This window comes from Elephantulus edwardii, unplaced genomic scaffold, assembly GCF_000299155.1.
Source record: "Elephantulus edwardii isolate Elephantulus edwardi_28Jun2011 unplaced genomic scaffold, EleEdw1.0 scaffold00146, whole genome shotgun sequence".
In the NCBI taxonomy this organism is placed as follows: domain Eukaryota; kingdom Metazoa; phylum Chordata; class Mammalia; order Macroscelidea; family Macroscelididae; genus Elephantulus; species Elephantulus edwardii.
This window is the reverse complement of record NW_006399896.1, coordinates 6,233,768-6,254,272: the sequence shown is the minus strand read 5'-3', so window position 1 is coordinate 6,254,272 and position 20,505 is coordinate 6,233,768. Positions and strand designations below refer to the sequence as shown.

Genomic DNA, 20,505 nt, shown 5'->3' with positions numbered 1-20,505 from the left:
AATGTAATCTCTAAGTCTCATATACAGAGAGAGGAAGCACTACTACACAGGGGCCTAGCACCCTCCAGCTTCCAACAGAGTGAAGGGAGCAGAAGGTTTTTATTTTTTCCCATAGAGCATGGTGGTGTGTTGATTCCATATTTTTGTTGAGACAGGAAGGGATAAAAATTTGGAACAGAAAAGGGTAGAGATTCTTTTTCTATTGTATTCTGTTCAAGTTATTTCCCCCCAAATTAAGTTGAGAACTGTGGCATAAAGGAGAGAAAAGAGACCTCAAGAATGGGGCGACTGAGCACAAGAAGAGAGGGAGGAAAAAAATAAATAAAACAACAAAAGACTGCAACTTGTTCGCAGGGACTGAAGAAAATTTAAAAAGGCTGGAATCCATCAGTGTTTTTGGTCATCTTCTCCTTCGTCTTCCTCTCCCTCATCATCATCTCCATCTTCCTCCCCTTCTTCATCAATATCTTCCAAACCTTCTTCTTCATCGTCATCATCATCCTCTCCTTCTTCATCATCCTTATCTGGAACCAAATAGTACTGTAATGGATTTGGCCAAATATCATCTTTTATGACCTCTCCTAATTCATCTGCACCAGCATCAGAATGACCAGTGAACCAAGTAATGCAGCTCTCTGCTTCTTCATGCTGTCTCTTCCCGCTGGCTTTATTCTGCTTTTGACTTGAACGGTTCGTCAAGTCCTTTCCAGATTTCCCTTTGATTTCAGTTGATTTTGAGGTTGGATCACCACTCTCATTCATATGAAACTCTTTTGAAGTAAGCATTTTCATCAAAATAAAAATCACTTCTGTAACCGGATTTAATGTTTTCAAATTCCGTCACTTCAACTCTGGTCAAATAATGCCGTGCCTTTTCACCTCCTCCCGGAGCAATGCAGACACTTGTGGATGGTTGACAAATGTTGTTACCCAAAAATTTGGGATTTTGGTGATCAACTCTGACCTTTTCTGAGAGAACGGTTGGCGGAGTTTGTTATATTTCTGTTTTACTTTCAAAATCTCCTCACTGGCTTGTTCATGACATAGTCTTAAATTTTGTACTTCATCAATATGTTCAATTGCTTCCTGCTGTTCTTTTTCTGAGGTTGGCCCCAGTCGTGGTTGGAGTTGAGCTCCTTTTTACTGACTTTGGCCGCTGGAGCCAACAGGGTGCTGCTCCGTGGTGTGGGGAGCGCAGGCAGGAGGGGAGAAGGGAATGCGAAGGGGGACAGGTGGGCGCCTTCCCCTCACCACACGCGCGGGCGCTCGCTCAGTCTGGCCGCCTCCTCCCCGCGCTGGTTCGCCCTCCGCCTTGCTCGCTCTTGCTGCCCTCGCGGCCTGACGACGAGGGAGGGGCTGAGGCAGCGCGCCCGCCCAACCACGGCCGCGGCTCCTGCTTACAGAGGAGAGGTGGTGGTGGTGGCGGCGGCAGGCGCGGAAGCTCCCTCACAGGCTCCGCGCTCTAGCTCACTCGAAGCCAGGGCATCTTACAAGGAAAAAATAGTACACCAGCTGGCTAGCAAAAGGTCAGAAGATCAAGAGGGTAATGTAAATTGGATCTTGAAATGGATTCAACAATGGCTGAAAGATAACGCTTCACTGACAGCAGTCACACTTTCTGATAACACTCTCCCCACATTATAGAAATAACACATTTGTCAGTATTGCATATTAAAATTGTATCCCAGCTTTTCCTCAGTTGCTGCTAAGGTGCTCGGTCCTTCCGAGGAAGCTAAGGCCGCGTTGGGGTGAGGCCCTCACTTCATCCGGCGACTAGCACCGCATCTAGCAGCCTTCAGCCTAGTACCACCGCACCATGGCCTCTGTCTCTGAGCTCACCTGCATCTACTCGCTCGGCCCTCATCCTGCACGACGATGAGGTGACAGTCACGGAGGATAAAATCAATGCCCTCGTTAAGGTAGCCGGTGTCGGTGTCAACGTTGAACCTTTCTGGCCTGAGCTGTTTGCAAAGGCCCTTGCAAATGTCAACACTGGGAGCCTCATCTGCAGTGTGGGTGCTGGTAGACCTGCCCCAGCGGCGGGGCCTCACCAGCTGGAGGACCTGCCCCCCCAACCCCAGATTGCTGCTGCTCCAGCTGAGGAGAAGAAAGTGGAAGCAGAGAAAGAAGAATCTGAAGTCTGACGATGACATGGGATTTGGTCTTTTTGACTAAACTCCTTTTGTAACATGTTCAATAAAAAAATCCTGAACTCTTAGAAAAAAATAAATTGTATTTCAGAACTAGCATGCTTAGGTTGCTTTTTTTCCTCCATGAATATAATGAATATAATATTATTAAAGATTGTGAGTAAAGACTACTATAATTTTGTTTGGACTCTCTTTCTCTTTCTTGTTGTGTACCATAAAATCGGATCTGACCATCGCGGAAGGACATTGACCCTCTTTTTCCCTCCTTATTTATTCCTCTCCCTCTCTCCTCCCCTCTGGTGTATTCAGATTGTGTGCTTTAGGGATTGCAGCACAGCTTCTTGCCACTAGACCACTAAAGCTCCCTTAATGTCTGAACTCTTAAAGGATACATAAACCTGGATTTTTTTTTTTTTTTAAAAAGGCAGGGCGGTTGAAACTGACCACGACATTTTATAAGGCACTTTATTAAAAGAAAAGTGCTGGCGAGCTCTATTTTTCTGAAGTAACATGGAATAATACGATACCAGCTCTAATAGATGGAAAGTAGCTGCCTTTGTTCTTCCCACCCACGAGTAAAGTTACATTTTTGCTCAGCTACAGTTCTGTCCATAGCATAATTGGTTTTGGGTTATTTTTTTAAAATTAAAAACGTGCGGGGAAGAATTTCTTAGCCAATACTTTCTAGTGGCAATTCCAAAATGCTGAGGACCATAAAAGACATTCAAATAAGAATTTCAGGTCATTTGTTTAACACCAATTTTGAGAAAACCAATTTTATTATCATTGCTACACAGCAGATTTCTGCTGGATTATTTACCAAATGGCCAGATCATGTAAAGAACAGCTACATAACATTTCTTTCATGTTTCAAGAGACGAAAATAACTGCACAAGTTTAAGTGCAAAGTACAAAGACAGCAGACAAAAATTCATGTATGAGACTTCATCCCACTTGCAGCTTTTATATATTTGAAAAGTAGAATTCATCAACTAAAAGATATTGTCCTTCTCTATATATTCCTTTCAAGTATAATGAAGTGGGTTTAACCTGATTACAACACTAACACCAGTCATCACTGATCTAATATTTACAGAAAAAGCAGGGGAAGGGGAAATCATTATTTTCAATAAATTAAAGTCCATGCAACACCCATGCAAGCTTGAATGCTAGCTGTTTGGTGAACTAGGACCTGACATCAGAACAACAAAGTCTATAAAGTCCCAAACTACACGGGTGATGCCTTTCAAAGGGCATCCATTCCTCGCATCGAGGACGTGACTCCCAAGTCCATTCCGCTTCGTGTGTGAGTTTGTGATCTTGCCATTTCGTACTGAGCAACATGATTCCTAAATACTTCTTGTAGCTTCAAAGTCTTGTAACTTTCTTCATCGACTGACCTCCTACATCCAGCTTCATGTTCATTTTTTTTTTTTCGATGCAAGAACATGAGGGATTTTATTACAAGCTCTCAAGCAAGGACTCTACACACACCCCGACGCAGGGCCGCGTGGCAGAGCCTCATGTTCATTCTTAATACCCATTAATTTCCTAAATTTGACGTTTTGGTCGTTGTTCCCAAAATTCAATTTTCCCCATATTTCAGCAGATTGAGATTTGTCCCCTTCTGTCTTGCCTTGCCAAAGCATTTCCCTTTTTTTTCTCTTATTGGATTCCCAGCTGCTGCATTGTAGTAGCTCGGTATGGCCATGCCAGTCTCTGCCAAAGCCTTTGCTTGCAGGGATGCCATTTGCGCAGCCATAGTGATCTGAGTGACTTGAGTGCCAGATGCCAAAGGCAGCAACTTTGAGGACAGAACCTCCAATAACTGCAGCTGCTGCAGCAGTAATTTCTTGAGTTTTTTGTTTGTTTGTTGGTTGGTTGGTTGGTTGGTTGGGTTTTTGGTTTTGTTTTGTTTTGTTTTTCAACCATTTGCTTTTCTCGCTGTTCTTGTAACTTCTTTGCTCTTTCCAACCTTCAGGCTAAGGCTTCTTTGTGCATCCATTGCTGTGTTTCTGTCTCTAAAGAAAGGTGGACTAGGAGTCCAGCTTAAACTTCTGCTGAACCTTCTTGCTTTCTCAATTCTCTGTTAGGTCTTCGCACTGGCACTGGACATAAGGCCAAGGACTCAAGGAAGGGACCAGAGAAAGAAAGGAAGCTAAAGAAGCTTTATTAAGGGATCTCCTGGGTGGGATTCCTTGTTGTGCAGAGAGAGAAAAAGGCAGAGGGACAGACCAGGAAAATACCCTGCCCTAAAATGAGTTAGGGCAGGTTTTATGGTGAGGGTCTTTAGAGAGGGAAGACGGGGATATTCCATTGTGGTTCAGCCAGGTGGGTGGTCTTCTGGGAGGAAAGAGAGGGGCACTCCATGGTAGCTGAGGCTGTTCACTCCCTTTATTGACATGTTGACATTCTTTGAATCCTTTGTTCTCCCTTTGACCTTGGTTCTGGCCTGACATACTAACCTCTTTAGTGAGAAAAAGGGCAACATATTCTTTCTGGCTACTTCCTGCTGAACAGGGGTGAAGACCTGGGGTTCAGAGGCTGGACTGGGATGGCCCAGGACCAGTAGCCAGGGGAGAATATGGATGTCACAACAGCTGGTTCAAGTTGGTAATTTCTTTTGTCCTGTGAAGTAAGAATTCAAAAAGGCAGCAAATAATGACAATATGAAGAGCTACTTAAGGCTTGGGCTCTGAATGAGGCAAAGAGTAGTGGGGGAACAATTAGTAACAATATGAAGAAATACTTAGGGGTCTGGGATTTGAGTGAGGTAAAGAATAGTGGGGTTTGCCATTTGAGAGGTATAGGACATCTGCTTAGAATTAAAAAAGGCAGGGAACGATTAATGACAATATGAAGAGCAACTTAAAGCTTGGGATCTGGGTAAGGCAAAGAGTAGTGGGGAGAGTGATTAGAAACAACATGAAGAGATACTTATCACTTGGGATCTGAGTGAGGCAGAGTAGTGGGGAGAGCAGTGAGAGGAGCATGCTGGACCTAGGGAAGGTGATGCCAATGGGGTTACTTATGACCCTAACAGCTGTGGGGGTAGTTAGGATGACTCATGGCATTTGATGAGGACAGGATCTCCTAAGGTGACTGTAGCTATCTGGTCTAGATGTTCAGGTGAGGGTCTGGGTATGCAATGGTCTGCATGTTCCCGGAGTAATTGCCTAATGAGGGATAGATGAGAAAAATATGCTAAAAGAGGGGGTTCAGTGGTTTGGTTATGATTCCGCAGAAATGGTCAGCTGCATATCAGCTCAAAGGGGCCCAGAAAGAATGGTGAATGAGGTGTTGTTTGGATAAGGACTAAGGAAATAGGAAGTAAGTTGCTGCTTTCCACACTGTTTATGGCATAGGTTGCCTAATGGTAACCCTCAGAGGTCACACAAGAGCAACTGTTAATAGAATATGGTCTGGTTTAGGGACAGGCTGGTCATATAAGAGCCCATGTCTTGAAGGACTTCAGGGCAGCCATGGTCGTAATAAGTTGAGGATTGGGTGGTCAGATAGGGAGGGAAGTAAAGAGCCCATATCTAAAGGACATCAGGGCAGCCATGGTCATAAGTCCAAGTGTCTACTCGCAGTAAGTTGAGGGATAGTGATTGAGGTTAATTTTAGGGTTTTCAAGAAAAAGTAGATGGAGCTCCTGTATCCACCCAGGGGGAAGTAAAGATAGGAAGCAGTGGGAAAGCAGGCTTTGAGAAAGCAGGTCTTGAAGTCCATGGTTAGAGAAGACTTGCAGAGGGCTTCTCAGGGTGAGTTTAAGCACCTCTATAGTGAGGAGAGCTGCGGCTGGGTTGTCATTCCTGAGTGGTGACACTGAGCTGTTTAGAGAGGAATTCAGTGGGGGTACAGGTGGGTCCAAGAGGCTAAGCTAAGAAGCCAACAGCAATACTCTGTTTTGCATTAGTTATAGATAAAAAGGTTTAGATGGATTTGGCAATGCAATGGGTGGAGACTGTAAGAGAAGATACTGGAGCTTGAGGAAAACTTTTTTAACATCTGAGGTGAATTTTAACATCTGGGATGTCCTTGTGGGGTGGCTTTTGCCACATCATAAAGGGGTTTTGCTAGTAAGGAAAAGTTGGGAATCCAGTGTCTAAGGAAGCTGATAAATCCAAGAAAAGAGAGGATTTGATCAGTGGTTTAGGTAGCTGGAGGCTTTCAATTATTTTAGTGATGGGGGTCAATTTGTAAACCAAGTTATGTAATTGAGGGGGGAGACAGTTAGGCCTTGGAGGGGGCTACCCTATATCCCTTGGAGGCCAATAAGAAGTTGTACAGTGTGAGTTCATGAAAGTTGATATGAGAGGCTACACAATCAAAGATCATCAACATATTGCAAGCAACACTAAGGGATAAAAAACTTAATGGAAAGTAAACGAGTAATAATGGGTTTTAAACTTTTTTCAGTGTTGTGCAGAGATAGGGAATTGGGGTCCAGCAGGAAAAGAGTAGGGGTCTTTCAGAGTAACAAGTACAGGTTGATGGTGGTAGGCTACAGATGGAGTGGAAAGATCCCATACAATGGGTTGACAATGTGTGGTAATAGAGGTAGTGTAGAAAGGGGCTCAGAGGGAAGGAGCACTAAGGGGGACAGAGCTAAAGGCTGGTCAGGCAATCTAGATTAGCTTGGCTCCCAGTGAAACACAGCTTTAAGTTTAAACAGGAGTTCTCTACCTAGCAATGGAGTTGGGCATGTAAAGATAATTAGGAAGGAATAGGTGAGTAGTACTTGTTTGTTGAAGGTAATGAGGAGGGATTGAGTGATAAAAAGGCTTAGAAGGGAGGCCATCAATGCCCATTACTGAGACCTGGGAAGGGAAAACAAGACCTGAGAAGGAAGGGAGCACTGAAAAGGTAGCCCCTGTGTCAACCAGAAAGGTTTTACCCGCTACCTGAAGGGTAATCCTCAGCTTGGCAAGGGTGATAGGGTTGTCGAGCCTGGGCATCTTTAATCTTCAGCAGCCAGGCCCAAGAGGTCAGCTGAGGTGGTGACCAGGTTTTGTGGAGGGGCTGCCCTCCCATGGCTAAGCGTGGAAAGGCAGTTGGCCTTCCAATGGCCTGTTGGAGGGCGAGGGTTGGGGCAGCGGTTAGCCCAATGACCCTCTTTACCACACCTGAACCATGCACCAGGAGGTAGCTGGCTTGTTGAATGAGGAAGTGGTTTGTGACTACTCACCACTGTCATTGCTGCTGCTTGTAGGGCAGCTACCAGGGCTTGAGTCTGCAGATTTGCTTTCTGAAGGGCATGAGTCTCCTTATCAGCCTCTGCCTGTTCTTCTTGGGCATTAAAACTTTAAAGGCCATGTTACCAGGTCTCAAATGGGTGTTTGGGGCCATCCTCAGCCTTTTTTAGTTTCTTTTTTATATTAGGGGCTGATTGATAAGATGAGTAGTAGCTAGGACAGTAGCTCCTGCTGGAGAGGTAGGGTCTAAGTGGGTATACTGAGTCAGGGCTTCAGTGAGATGGTTAAGGAAAGCAGCTGGGTTCTCATCTTTAGCTTGAGTAAGCTTGATATTTCTGAGCTTATCAAAATTGACTACTTTATGGGAGATGGCACGTAGGCAGGCTAACAGACATTGAATCATATGGTTACACCAGGCTCAACCATCTCTTCCTGCTGCTGTATTAATTTGGTATGTCCAATTTGGTTCTTGCCAGGGGACAGGATGGGGGCCAACTAGCATGGAGATATCTGTTAGATGTACTTGGTCTGAGTGCTGCTGAACCACAGTGAGAACATATCCTTTTTCATCTGGCATCAGTGTAGAGGACAGTGCAGCAAAAAAGGTCACACTAAGTGAGATCATAGATCTAGCTTAGGTACTTAAATTCTTTTATATAGGTTGCTGTGTCTTTGGAAAATGAGCCTAAACATTGTTCAATTGATAATTTTAAAATATACAGAATGTATGAGCTTTAAACTAGTACTATATTAATCTTAAAATAGAAAGAGATAAATTTGAAAATATTTTTAGTTCTGAATTGTCTGAAAAATTTAAAGTGCATAGAAAATACACTAAGGAAAAAGGAAATAAAATTCTTAAACCTGTTAAGTAAAAGAAAGAGAAAGAAGAGTTGTTGGATAGGATTTATATTTTATAGGAATTGATTGATTGGGTTTCGATAGAGGGTAATGTGCTGGAATGGGGTAGGGAGCGGGTTGGAAGGAGAGAAGGGAGGAGCAAAGGAGTTTGATCTCTATCTATGATGTTTAGTCGGGAGGCTAAGTGGGATTATGTACTTTGTGGGGTCAGAAAAAGGAGAGATAATGTTTTACCTGTGGGTTAGTGTTGGAAAAGGAAGGTGATTTTTAGTTTCAGAAGATTCTTTTTAACTGGAAAATTAGTTAAAAATTTTGGCTGCAGTTTTAGGCTGGTGTCTGAAAGCATATCATCCGTGTAACATTTTACATATGAAACCAGTCTTTACCCCATCTTAATAAATCTATGACAATTGAGGTAATATAAAAATTTCAAAACATTCTTGAATCTCCTACTATGCTAAAACTTTCAATTTTTATTCTCTAGTTGGTTTTTGTTCAGTAGATTAGATATATTAAGTTATTTTATGTGTATTCCCTACCCCAAAATGCTACATTTTAATAACCACAATTTTCTTAATTGACTCAAAAACAGTATGGCTTGGTTTCACTTGGTAAAGTTAATATGATTTAAAAATATAGATACATATACATATACACACACATAACCACACTTTTTAAACATGAGAGAACAGTACTTTTCGCAGAAACAAAAGTAAATACTAAAAGTTACTTTACCATGGGCTAAAAGAACCTTCACAGGTTGGCAGATTTTACAGAGAGAGAGAGATGGGAGCAAAACTGAAAGGAAGCTTAAATGGGGTTTCTGACCATCCTTGAGTCCATTGGCAAATATTGTCAAGATTTTGAAGGATATTAAAAGAAAAAAAATCCCATTTTTAGGCTATTGAGACTTGTTATCTAGCTGGTATTGTAGCAATGCTTGGTTAAAGTAAAAGATTAGTCTCTTGGGGTGAAGGTCCTCAGCCAAGCCCAAATTTGAAAGACATTTAACTACCAATGGAGTTCAGGTGTGTGGGTGAGGGCAGTTGAGATTTCAGAGCATCCTCTGAAAGTGGGAAGCCTCAGATTATGGGAAAGGCTAAGAGATTGTGTGGGCATCCCCGATCACAATCAGTAGCCTGGAAGCGCCTGGTGCTTGGGTGGGCTTCTGATGCAGGCCTGCAGTTTTTGGAAATATTGGACAGATATATGCACAGACAGGATAGGAGTCTAGTGCAGACAGATGTGAATCCCAAGAGAGTTCAAAATGTCTGGATGCAAAATGCCTGGGAACTGTTCTGAACAGTGCCTGGGAAATTTTATGAGCAAATAAATGGCCTTTCTGAAGGAGAAAAGTCTTTTCTGAGTCAGAAAAGGAGTCTGAGAGTGCAGAGGAAGAAGTCAGGAGAATAGGAAGAGATAGAAGTCATAAGAATAGGGGAAAAGTTCTCAAAGGTAAGATATGCCAGATAACTCCCAGCAAGGACTCTTCCAGAATAGAGGTAGCAGTGGACAGGAAGAATGAGTTTTGGGACAGCGAACAGTACTGATGACTGGATATAAACACCAAGTGGATGGAAATAGAAAACAGAGGGTCTGTCCCCTCAGTCCATGTAGGCATCCCTCCCGTGGTGCCCCTCATGGGGTAAAAGTGTATCTAAGCAATAGGCTTATCTGAATCAAGCCCAGGCCCAGTTGGGGTCCATAGTGGATCCCCCAAATTGCAACTAAGCCGTATGACAACAAGGAACTGCAGATAGGGACCCAATCAAACTCCGTGGCTTCAGAGTAGCCTCAGCCATGGAGCCTCTTCACAAGCACTCAAAGCACTCAGTCAGCAAGCATACACACAAAACAGGAGAAGAGGAGAGAAACAGGACCATTTCTGTTACATTACCATTTTATGCCTTGACACCATGCAAGCTGGTAGATTCAAGAGAGAGAGTGAGGGGTGCCATACTCATCCCAAAAGAGGGAAGGGGCACAACACACCTCAACTCCTCTCCCAGGTTTCTACACCAGGATGTTAGGTCTTTGCACTGGATGTAAGGCCAAGGACTCAAGGAAGGGACAAGAGAAAGAAAGGAAGCTAAAGAAGCTTTATTAAGGGGTCTCCCGGGTGGGATTCCTTGGTCTACAGAGAGAATAAGGCAGAGGGACAGACCAGGGAAATACCGTGCCCTAAAGTTGACATGCTGATATTCCTTGAATCTTTTGTTCTCCCTTTGACCTTGGTTCTGGGCTGATGTTCTCTTCTATTTCTTCTACTCCTTGTTTGACTTCTGCTTTTACTCCTATGCCGGTGTTTTGACCTTGGTTGAGAAAGAGATCTGACGCACTGCTTCTTCTCTCTGCTTCTAGACCATGACTTCTTCCTCTCTCTGCTTCTGGATCTTGACTTCTGCTTCCTGCTTCTACTGCGATGACACCTTTCATGAGACCTAGATCGTGAATGACTCTGCCTCTTGACACCTTTCTCTCTTTGAGTTTGTGTCTGTCTTCACCATTTTCAGTGACTCTCTTCCTTTATCAGAAGAATGTTCTTTGTCGTTGTGTTCTTTTCTGTTACAATTAAATTTTCAGAAGCGAAGTGGTTTGAAAAGAAGCTGATAAATTGATTTATGAAGTAAATTAAGAGGTATCAAAGGTGCTAAAGATTAAGAATATTTTCCTGTTTTAAATATGAGTAGAATCAGGATTGGAGGAGGACTCAATTATCAATATCTGCAATATGCAGATGACACAACCTTGCTTGCTGAAGCTGAAGAATACTTAAAGTGTTTGCTGGAGAAGGTAAAGGACTGTAGTCTTCAATATGAATTGAAGCTCAACATCAAGAAGACAAAAAGATTCTCACCACTGTGCCAATTGGTAGCACCACAAAAGATGGGGGAGAGGTTGAGGTTGTTAATAATTTCAGCTTGCTCAGCTCCACAATCAACACTCTTGGCATCAGCAGTCAGAAAAATCAAAAGACAAACTGCATTGGGGAAGTCTGCTTCCAAAATGCTAGCGAGTAATTATATCAGTTTTGAGACTAAGGTATGCTTGATCCAGGCCATGTTCTTTACAATTACTTGCTATGCATCAGAGAGCTGGAAAATTACTAAGGATGACAGAAAAAAGAATCAATGCCTTTGAGTTGTGATGCTGGAGAAGAGTCTTGAACATACACTGGACTGCCAAGAAAACAAATAGATCTGTCTTGGAGAGGGTGAAACCAAGTTTCTCCCTGGAGGTTAGGAGTTTGAAGATCCATCTCATATACTTTGGGCACATGGCCAGGAGGGACCACTCATTGGAAAACATCATGCTTGGAAGTATGGAGGGACAGTGTAGAAAAGGAGGACCCTGGATAAGATGGATTGACTCAGTGACTGGGATAATGGGGTTAAATGTGTCAGAGTTAGAGAGTCTGTATACCAAGACCAAAGAACTGTCGTCTAAACAGAACAAGGAAATATTGCATGGTTTAAAATCAGGAAAAGTGTGTGTCAGGGTTGTATCTATTTAGTCTGTATGATGGACAAGTCATTCATGAATCCAGGCTCTGTGAAGAGGAATGTAGCATCAGGATGGAAGGAAGACTCATCAACAACTTGTATTATGCAGACAACAAACTCTTGCTTGCTGAAAGTAAGAAGGATGTAAAACACTTGCTGCAGAAGATAAGTACCAAAAGCCTTCAGTATAAATTACATCTCAACATCAAGAAAACAAATGTCCTTACCACTGGGCAATATCATATTAGATGAAAAATTTATTGAAACTGCCAGTTATTTCATTTTACTTGTAACCACAATCAACACCTTTGGTAACAGCAGTCATGAGATTAGAAGATGTATTGCTTTGGGTTAGTTGTCAGGGACCTCTGCAAAATACTGAAGAGCATTGATGTCAGTTTGAAGTCTAGGTGCACCTGATGCAGGCCATGGTCTTCTCAATCACGTGATATGCATCTGAGAGCTTGTAAACGAATAAAGATAACAGAAGAAAAATTGATGCCTTTGAGCTGTGGTGTTAGAGAAGAGTACTGAACATCCCATGGACTGCCAAGAAAACCGACAGATATCTTGGAAAAAGTACAACCAGAGTGCTCATTGGAGGCAAGGATGGCAAAGCTTTGTCTCTCATACATTGGGCATATTGTTAGAAAGGGATATTATTTGAAGAGGGTCATCATACTTGGAGGGACTATGAAAGAGAGGAAGACTCTCAACCAGATAGATTGACACAGAGTCACTACAGCAATGGGCTTGAGTGTGTCATAGCTTGTGAGGATTCAGGGTTCAGGTTTGTTCATAGGGTCACAGTCAACTTGATGGCATCTAATAACAAAATAATAACAGCATGACCAGGGTTAATCTTTAAGAAAAATCCTATAATCAAAAGATGAGAGGTAGCATATGCCATCAGAGGACACTTGTTTTTCACTAATTTGTCCATGGAATATACTGGAGAGGTACAGTTGGTGATTTAAGAAATCTCAGTGGGCTCAGATGATGACTGGGACCTTAAAGTGATGCTTTATTTAGTTAATCATTAATTTCATAATTAAGAATATCAGAGCAATTACACCTCTTAGTATTACCTGCCAAACACTGGAAAATGACCATGCATGAGAACTCACTTCTCGTTTTCCAACATTCACACTACATACATTCCACAGTCCAGTTATCTATTAAAAAATGTTTGCAGCTGTTTCTCCTAATTTTGATTGACTTAATAATCTGGCCTTTACCTCTAACCTTATAGCTACTCATGTTCTTCTATTGATCATAGATTTTTCAGAGGCTTACTATTCAGAAGTAGATGACCAATCTTGCTTCCAACTTTCTTATTGACCTTGGGGTTGGGGAGAGACTGAGAAAGATGGGTTCAATAATGTATACTGCATGGAAACAGATGAGGGAGAAAAATGTTTAAAAGGGATATGTGATTAGGTATTTTTGTCATGACAGGAATTTAGAGCAAAGGCTACATGGTGGAGTGGACTTGGGGGAGAGTTTGTAAAACAATGAAAGAATTTTTCTTTTACTTTTCCAAGAGGGTAGTGTTCTGGGGGTGGGGAAGGTTGGGAGGGGTGAAATGTGCAACAGTGAATGAATGGAAATCCAAAGTCTCTGTAAATTTTTACTGAAATTAATAATAAATTTAAATTAAAAAAATTTAAGTTAGAGTAAGGAAGGCAATGGATTTATAACTGCTCATGCTAATAACACTATATCATGGCATGGAGGAGGAATAGTGGAACTGTATCCACATTTACAATATTCATCTTACCAAAACCATTTATGGAAAATAGGAACTGCATTGGAACATGTATCTTTGGATTGGAAATGATCATATTGTTAATATTTCTAGCCTTAAAATGTAAAAGATTATATTGAAGAATTATTTGTTATATATTTGTTTAAATTTTTCCCTCTTTTAACAACTGGGATCTAGAGGGAAGAGAAAAGACCAGAGAATGGCCAAAATTATTGGGACAGCTATTGCTGCCAGTTTAGGGCCTGTGTCAGGTAAAGGAAGTATTTACTCATAAACAATGCCACCCAAAGGTAATAAAGGAGGTCAGAATTGCTTCCACTGTGGAAAGCTGGGCCACTTCAGTAGACAGTGTCACAGACGAGAGCCACAGATAGGCAAGGGAGTAGAGAGGAAGCTCCCACTCACTTCCTTTAAGTGTGGATCTGAAGGACACTTGGCCAAAGGTGGCCCACATCAGGTCCTCGTGGTTGACAGGACTGACAGGCCCCAGCTTCCAGCTGGAAACAAAGGAGGATGCTTCAACGATTGGCTCCACGGTCAACACTCTTGGCACCAGTAGCCAGGAAATAAAAAAACATATTGTGATGGGAAAGTCTGCTATTAGGGACCTCTCCAGGGTACTCAAGAGCCAACAGTGTGTCTCTGGAGACTAAGGTGTGTCTGATACAGGCTATGTATCGGAGTCCAGGCCTGATATATCGAAACAGTTCCACAGAGTGAAGGGATGAAGATTAAATGAAGACACAGAGAGGCTAAATGCTGGTGATGAATAGCAAACCTTTATTCTCTAGACCAAGTATATATAGGTTTCTAGAAACATGCCTGCAGGGGTAATCGCATTATCTCTTATCTGTCAGAGATGTTTACTGTCAGGTCAAACATTCCCAGACCTCAACACAAAACAAAGATATCACATTCCTCAATTCTGAGACCTTTGGTCACTACCTATTCATTAGCATCCTGCTTCCATGAGTTGTTTACTGCCAAGCAGATGTTCTAGCCAAGGTGGAATCAGTCAGACTGGTTTTACAATGCATTGCTAATCTTGCTTTGCAAGTTAGCCAGGCCTCCAATAGCTATGGTCTTTGTAATCACTTGTTATGCATCAGAGAGTTGGACAATGGCTAAGGAGGATAGAAAGAGAATTTATGCCTTTGAGCTGTGGTGTTGGAGAAGAGTATTGAGGGTACCATGGACTGCCAAGAAAACAGATTCATCCTGGAGAGGGTTAAACCAGGCTGCTTCTTGGAGGCAAGGATTCTGAGGCTTCGTCTGACATACTTTTTTACATGTTGTAAGGAGGGAGAGGTCCTTGGAGAGGAACATCATGCTTGGGAGGGTGGAGGGACGGTGCAGAAGGGGAAGACCCTCTGTGAGGTGGATTGATTCAGTGACTGGGGCAATCGGGATGGGCAGTGAGATTGGCACAGGATAGAGCAGGGTTTAGGGCTGTTGTACTTAGGGTCGCTATGAGTTGCAAGCAACTTGACGGCACATAACAACCACCTTCCCTCTGTAACTTGATTTGTGCCACTGTTAGAATCTCTACTTGGAATATTATTGCTTTTAATTTTTTACTCATGTACTTTTAACTTGTTAAATTTGTGTCTTCTAGGCTGCAACAGTTCCATGATGCATCTTCAAGGATATGACCATGTATGGCTAAGCACAATTGATAACAGTGCATTTAAATTCCAAAATCAATCTCCACAATAGTCTTTAAGTGTTTCCTATTGCCTTTAGAGTAGTGAGAGAAGATCTTCATCCTGAAACCTACAGTGTCCCTTTTCAACAGGAAGTAACTAATACGCCATCCCCTTTTCCTTATGAATCAGGGTGAAATCTCTCAGGGAGGAGTGATAGGGAATAGCAAAGGACACACTGACAAAGGAGATTAATCAGAACTGGTTTGACAAGCTCTGTGGCAATACGACAATTAAAACAGACTTTTTTATTATTATTACTTTATTATTTTGACGTGTACCGTCAAATCAGATCTGACTGGTACAGGAGGAGATTGCCCCCTCCTTCTCCAGCAAAGCATCTGGTGGATTTGAACTGTGTACCTCTGGGATTGCAGTGCAGTGTCTTGCCACTAGGCCACCAGAGCTCCCTTTAAAACAGAGTTTTAAGGGGGGGGGGGAAAGAGCAAAGTGGGGGAGGGGTAGAGAAAATAGGGCAACAATGAATGAATTGAAATCCAAAATCTCTGTACATATTCATTAGTAAAATAAATTTTAAAAAAACACATTTTGGACAAAGGAAAAAACATGATGCTCAGTTTTAAACGTTACAAGTGTACAAGTTGCTTTGTTAAAATAAAACTAAATGTGTACATGAGGATTTGATGCTTTCTCTCAGAATAGATAAGGCCTCTGAGTTTGACTTGTTTAATATATCCTTGTCATCTTAACTTTTTTTTTTATATGCATTTTGCGATTTGACCTCAGGGCTATGTGGATTAAGTAGAGATTTGAGTCAATATTAAAGACTTCCAACCGGGAAACACTGCGTACAATTTGCCTCAGGTTTCTGGACATATTCACATCACTGGGGATTTAGATTGTATAAAACTCAAAGTTTTTGTATGTGTACCCTTGATTTTTATCTCAAATTGACAGTTTTTATTAAAATGGCCCTTTATTTCTTGGATGTAATGATAATGATGCCTGCCACCACTATCAGACCTGGTTCTCTAATGTGGAGACACCCTTGGCAGTTGCTGGCATGTCTTCACTGGCACTGTAATGTGGTGATGTGCCTCAGAACACAGCCAGAGTCCATGTTGGTGGTGAGAAACTCAGGAATACCTGTCTCAAATGCCAGCTCTCCATAAAGTTATCAAAAGAAACATTTCTGTGAATCTGGGTGACACTGCTCAGTCTGATAAATGCCATTGTGCATCAAGTAATTTTTGAGAAACTACCTAATACATAAACTTTTTTAATGCTGTAAAATACAGTAGCTAAATCAATGCCACTTATGTTTTCAGAGATGAATCAACAGCCAGCCTGGTTTAATTCAAAGCTTTTAATGTATAAAACTTTTGAAATGGAACTATTCCATCAGGAGGCAAAGTGTTACAAAACTTTAGATGGATAGTATGTAATTTCTCTGCACAAGTCTTTATATTTGATATATGCATCACTGCATCAGTCAGGAACCTTGTTCCAATAAAAGAATGTATTTTTTTTTTGTGGGGGGGAAGATGCCCTGGCTTCTTCATAAAGAATTTAGTAAATTTTACACTGAATATTTTCTTGACTTTTTTTTGGTTTCCTTTGTACAGTATATGGCTATCTGTTCTCAGCACAAAACTATACGAAATCATGTGGAAAACCAAATGCTTAAACAGGAATTGGAGGCACAAATACAAGCTGGAATTCTTGTGTCAGAGAATTAGGTAGTATTTCTCCCAAGATAGGTCACAGGTATTAGGCACCAAGGCTGACCTGACAGTGCCTCCGTTAAATGTCTGTATTTGTAAAATCATCATTCCTGAGATAAGTATAAGGTTGTCAGCAGAAAAAAAAACCCAGCTTCATTCATAAAGAATTTTCTGTGATTTACTTCCTGGCAATTCTCAATAAACATCAGAGAGACACTGGGCTCTGGGGCCCCTGCCTTCACTCTCTTCTCCCTCCATTTGTGGGTGGTGTTCCTATCTTTTCCTTTGTACTGGTCTACAACAAAACCAGCATTTGGGAAAGAAATCACAACTAAGGTAGTCAACAGTAACTCCACTTGCTTTCATTTGGTTTTGTAATTCATCCACTAGTAGATCTTTATCTAAAATGGGATAGTCATATTCTTAAACATGGCCATCATATAGCTGCCCTTCTTCAGATAAATTACCCACATTAATGTGGTTTAGTCCTGATCTTGAAGCAAGCTCTTTGCCTAATGTGGTTTTTCCAACCCCTGGTGTACAAATGAGCAAGATGTTTGGCTGCAACATGGTTCCTGCAATGATGGTTCCTCCCAATGCTTCAACTCCAAACCTGCTTTTTTAAAAGCTATACACATATATCTTATCTTGTGGGGTCCTGAAAAGAAGTGGTGACAGTGGGCATAGATCAATGGCAATTTTAATAAAACAGTGTATGGGAATGATCGTATGAAATGTAATATGAATAAAAGAATATGTAGGACCATAATGTACACTAATGAAACCCTATGTATACAAATTTTGTATGCAAAACAATATAGAATTTTTAAAAGGAGAGAGGAAAGATACACACATATAACCCAAAGGTAATAAACTGAATTAGATTAGGAAAATAATTTTGAAATTTGGGGAAAGTCCTAGTTGGTGTAAGTTCTTAAATATTTTTTTTTAGTCTTTATCAGCGTTTAAATTTTTCAAATATAGGAAATTTATGTATACTCTGAAAGAACTAAAATCTCACATTCCTGTGAATACATCTCAGAAAGACTTTTTATCAGCATAAACTGAGAGGGATATAGATTTTAAAACAAAACGATAACCTGATGCAATAATTTTTTCTCATCTCACACCAAAAGAAAAAAGCTAAGAAGGAAAGGGGCAGGAGGATGGATTTTGCAGGTCTTCCCTCGGAATATTGACTTGGAAACTGGGGGTTCCCATTTTTGTTCCTGTGAGGTTTTCCTGGCATAGTTAATAACTCTCCCAACTTAGAAAACATATGTCCTGTTTTATTAATAGTGACTTCCATTCAAGAAGCTGTGACAGGGCCAGCAAGTCAGAAGGGACCCAGAGAGGCGAGCCGGAGCACAGTTTTTTAATGCTCTGTGTCCTGCACAGTGCCATGTGGTGGGGTTTTCAGGGCTCGGATGTCATCACAGTCAGCAAAGGGAAGGTTCCCGAGAGGGCTCCAGCGAGGCCTCGCCAAAGGGCCCCTCCCCGAACCTCTTGGCATCCAGGGCCTCCAGGGCACAGAGCTGCACGCCTTCCTGGGCCAGTTGTGCACGCAGTGAGGGTTCAGTGAGGACACGCAGCTCGTGTAGCCGCTCCCAGGAACAGGAGAAGGCGTCTGGGCCCTCTCCGCAGCCCCCCGCTGGTGGCACGCTGGGGTAACCGGGGTGTGCCATCAGTTCCGCTGTCAGCGCTTGGTTGGCGGGGACACTTTCCAGGGCCCGGGCCAGTGCCCCGGCCACACGTTGTGCGGACATGTGGCGGCCGCATGTGCTCAGGCCCACAAAGGTGTCAGTCCACCTGCAGTGCAGGAGGCGTCAGATGACGGTCTGGCAGGGGCAAGATGGGTGGGCCAGAGTAGACACCTGGGCGCCCACCCCTGCCACTGAGAAAGGATGGAGGCAGGCAGGGGCACCTACGCGCCTGCCACTGAAGAAGGGGCAGAGCGGTCAGGGGCACCCACGTCTGCCACTCAGAAAGTGGGCAGGAGGCGGGTAGGGGCACCCACACACCAGTCACTAGGGAAGGGGGCAGGGGCTGGGCAGATGCACCCCACGCCTGCCAGTGAGGAAAGGGATGGGGGTCAGGCAGGGGCACCCACACACCTGCCATGAGGGGAGGGGATGAGGGGTGGGCAGGGGCACCCACGCGCCTGCCACTGGGGAAGGGGACGAACCAGGGGTGCCTTACCGCAGGCCGTGCCGAGAAAAGGGGCCGGTAGCTGCCTGTGCATCACGCCCCACCGCGCAGGCAAAAGCACGCGCCGGGGCCTCCAACCATGCACAGCCGCCCACGCCATGCTCTATCGGGACACGCGTGAAACGCACCCCGTAGGCCTGCAGCACCTCAGCGAACACCTGGCACACGCCTGCGGAGTCAACAGCGGCTAGTTTCTAGATGGAAGCTCCTTCATTGGTGAAAAGCATCCTTTCCCCAGGAAGTATCCCTGCGCACTTCCGGCTGCCTGGAGGATGCCCCCCAGAGTTCCCCACCTGGCAGCACGTGCACGTGCTGGTGCCCGTCCACGTGCGTAGGGTCCCTGCCCAGCAACTCCCGAAAGCGGCTCAGCTGCGCCTCCAGCTCTTCCCGCACCTGGAGAGAGGCGATCCCAAATCTCGGGGTCTAAGATCATCTCGGGGGTGGGGACCCTCAAGCGTGTGGAGGACGGGCGCCCGCTCCGTCCCTAACAGCTCCCAAGGACTGAGCTCCCCTCAGCCGCGCTTCCCACCTGGGGCAGGGCCACTTCGCCGGCCGCCACCGCCTCCCGGAACCCCATCTTGCCGAGGAAGAAGCCCTCGGGGCCAAGCAGCGAGGAGGTCCCGTAGCGGGCAGGACCCACTGGTCGACCCTCGGACAGATTGGCATGGAGGCCTGTGGGGATGCGGTGCCTGTGAGGGAGCAGGGGATCGGGCTTGGGCGCCGAGTGCCCCGGGACCGCCGCGGCCCACCCGGGGGAAGGGGGCGCCCCTCACCGGCGGGCTAGTTCCGCCGCGCTCTCCGCGGCGGCGCCGTTGACTAGCAGGGACACGCTGGTCACGGCCCCCACCATGAAGGCCTCCACGATGCCCTCATCACGCCGCGGGCAGTAACCAAAGTCGTCCGCTGTGACCACCAGCCGCACCCTAGGGCAGGCCATCACTGTCTAAACTGCAGGCTTCCTACCGGGCGGGCGGAGGTGCAGACGCAGCACAAGGGCCGCCCCAAAACGAACGAGGCCCCACCGCCGGCGCAGCACAAGGCCCCGCCCCACAAGCTGAAAACCCGTCCCAGATGCAACACAAAACCCAGACCCCGGCACAGACTAAGTCCCCATCCCTAACGCAGACCAAAGCACCGCTTCCGGACAAAGCACAAGGCACCACCGGACATAACCCAAGGTCGCACCCCAGCGCAGCTCGAGGCCCCACCCACGACGCAGCTCAAGCCCGAGCCCAAGTAGTAACTCAAAGCCCCGCCCCTAACGCAGTTCAAGGCCCCGCCCCCGACGCACGCTCCCAGCAATAGCGCTCGGGTGGCAACAGCTGAATTCCTCTAAAGTTACCTGTGTTGCTTGCACCTGTCCCACTGAGTAGCCCGACCTCACAATGTGGGAATTTCCCTGGGTGCAAACGAGACGATTCATGTATAT

At 44.3% G+C, this 20,505-nt stretch overlaps 1 protein-coding gene and 3 pseudogenes across 1 annotated transcript; 1 reads left to right on the top strand and 3 right to left on the bottom strand.

Annotated features, from left to right (window-relative positions):
- Positions 1-387: 387 nt before the first annotated feature.
- LOC102850066 lies at positions 388-1,766 on the bottom strand (annotated as a pseudogene).
- A 50-nt stretch (positions 1,767-1,816) lies between these two features.
- LOC102851179 lies at positions 1,817-2,175 on the top strand (annotated as a pseudogene).
- A 1,221-nt stretch (positions 2,176-3,396) lies between these two features.
- Positions 3,397-12,856, bottom strand: LOC102849659 (annotated as a pseudogene).
- Positions 12,857-18,307: 5,451 nt separating this feature from the next.
- YDJC (YdjC homolog (bacterial)) lies at positions 18,308-20,013 on the bottom strand. Its single transcript, XM_006894607.1, has 5 exons — positions 19,850-20,013; positions 19,606-19,765; positions 19,370-19,469; positions 19,068-19,245; positions 18,308-18,677 (listed from the first exon to the last, which is right to left on the bottom strand). The coding sequence occupies exons 1-5, from the start codon at positions 20,011-20,013 to the stop codon at positions 18,308-18,310; spliced, it is 972 nt and encodes a 323-aa protein (XP_006894669.1).
- Positions 20,014-20,505: the final 492 nt, after the last annotated feature.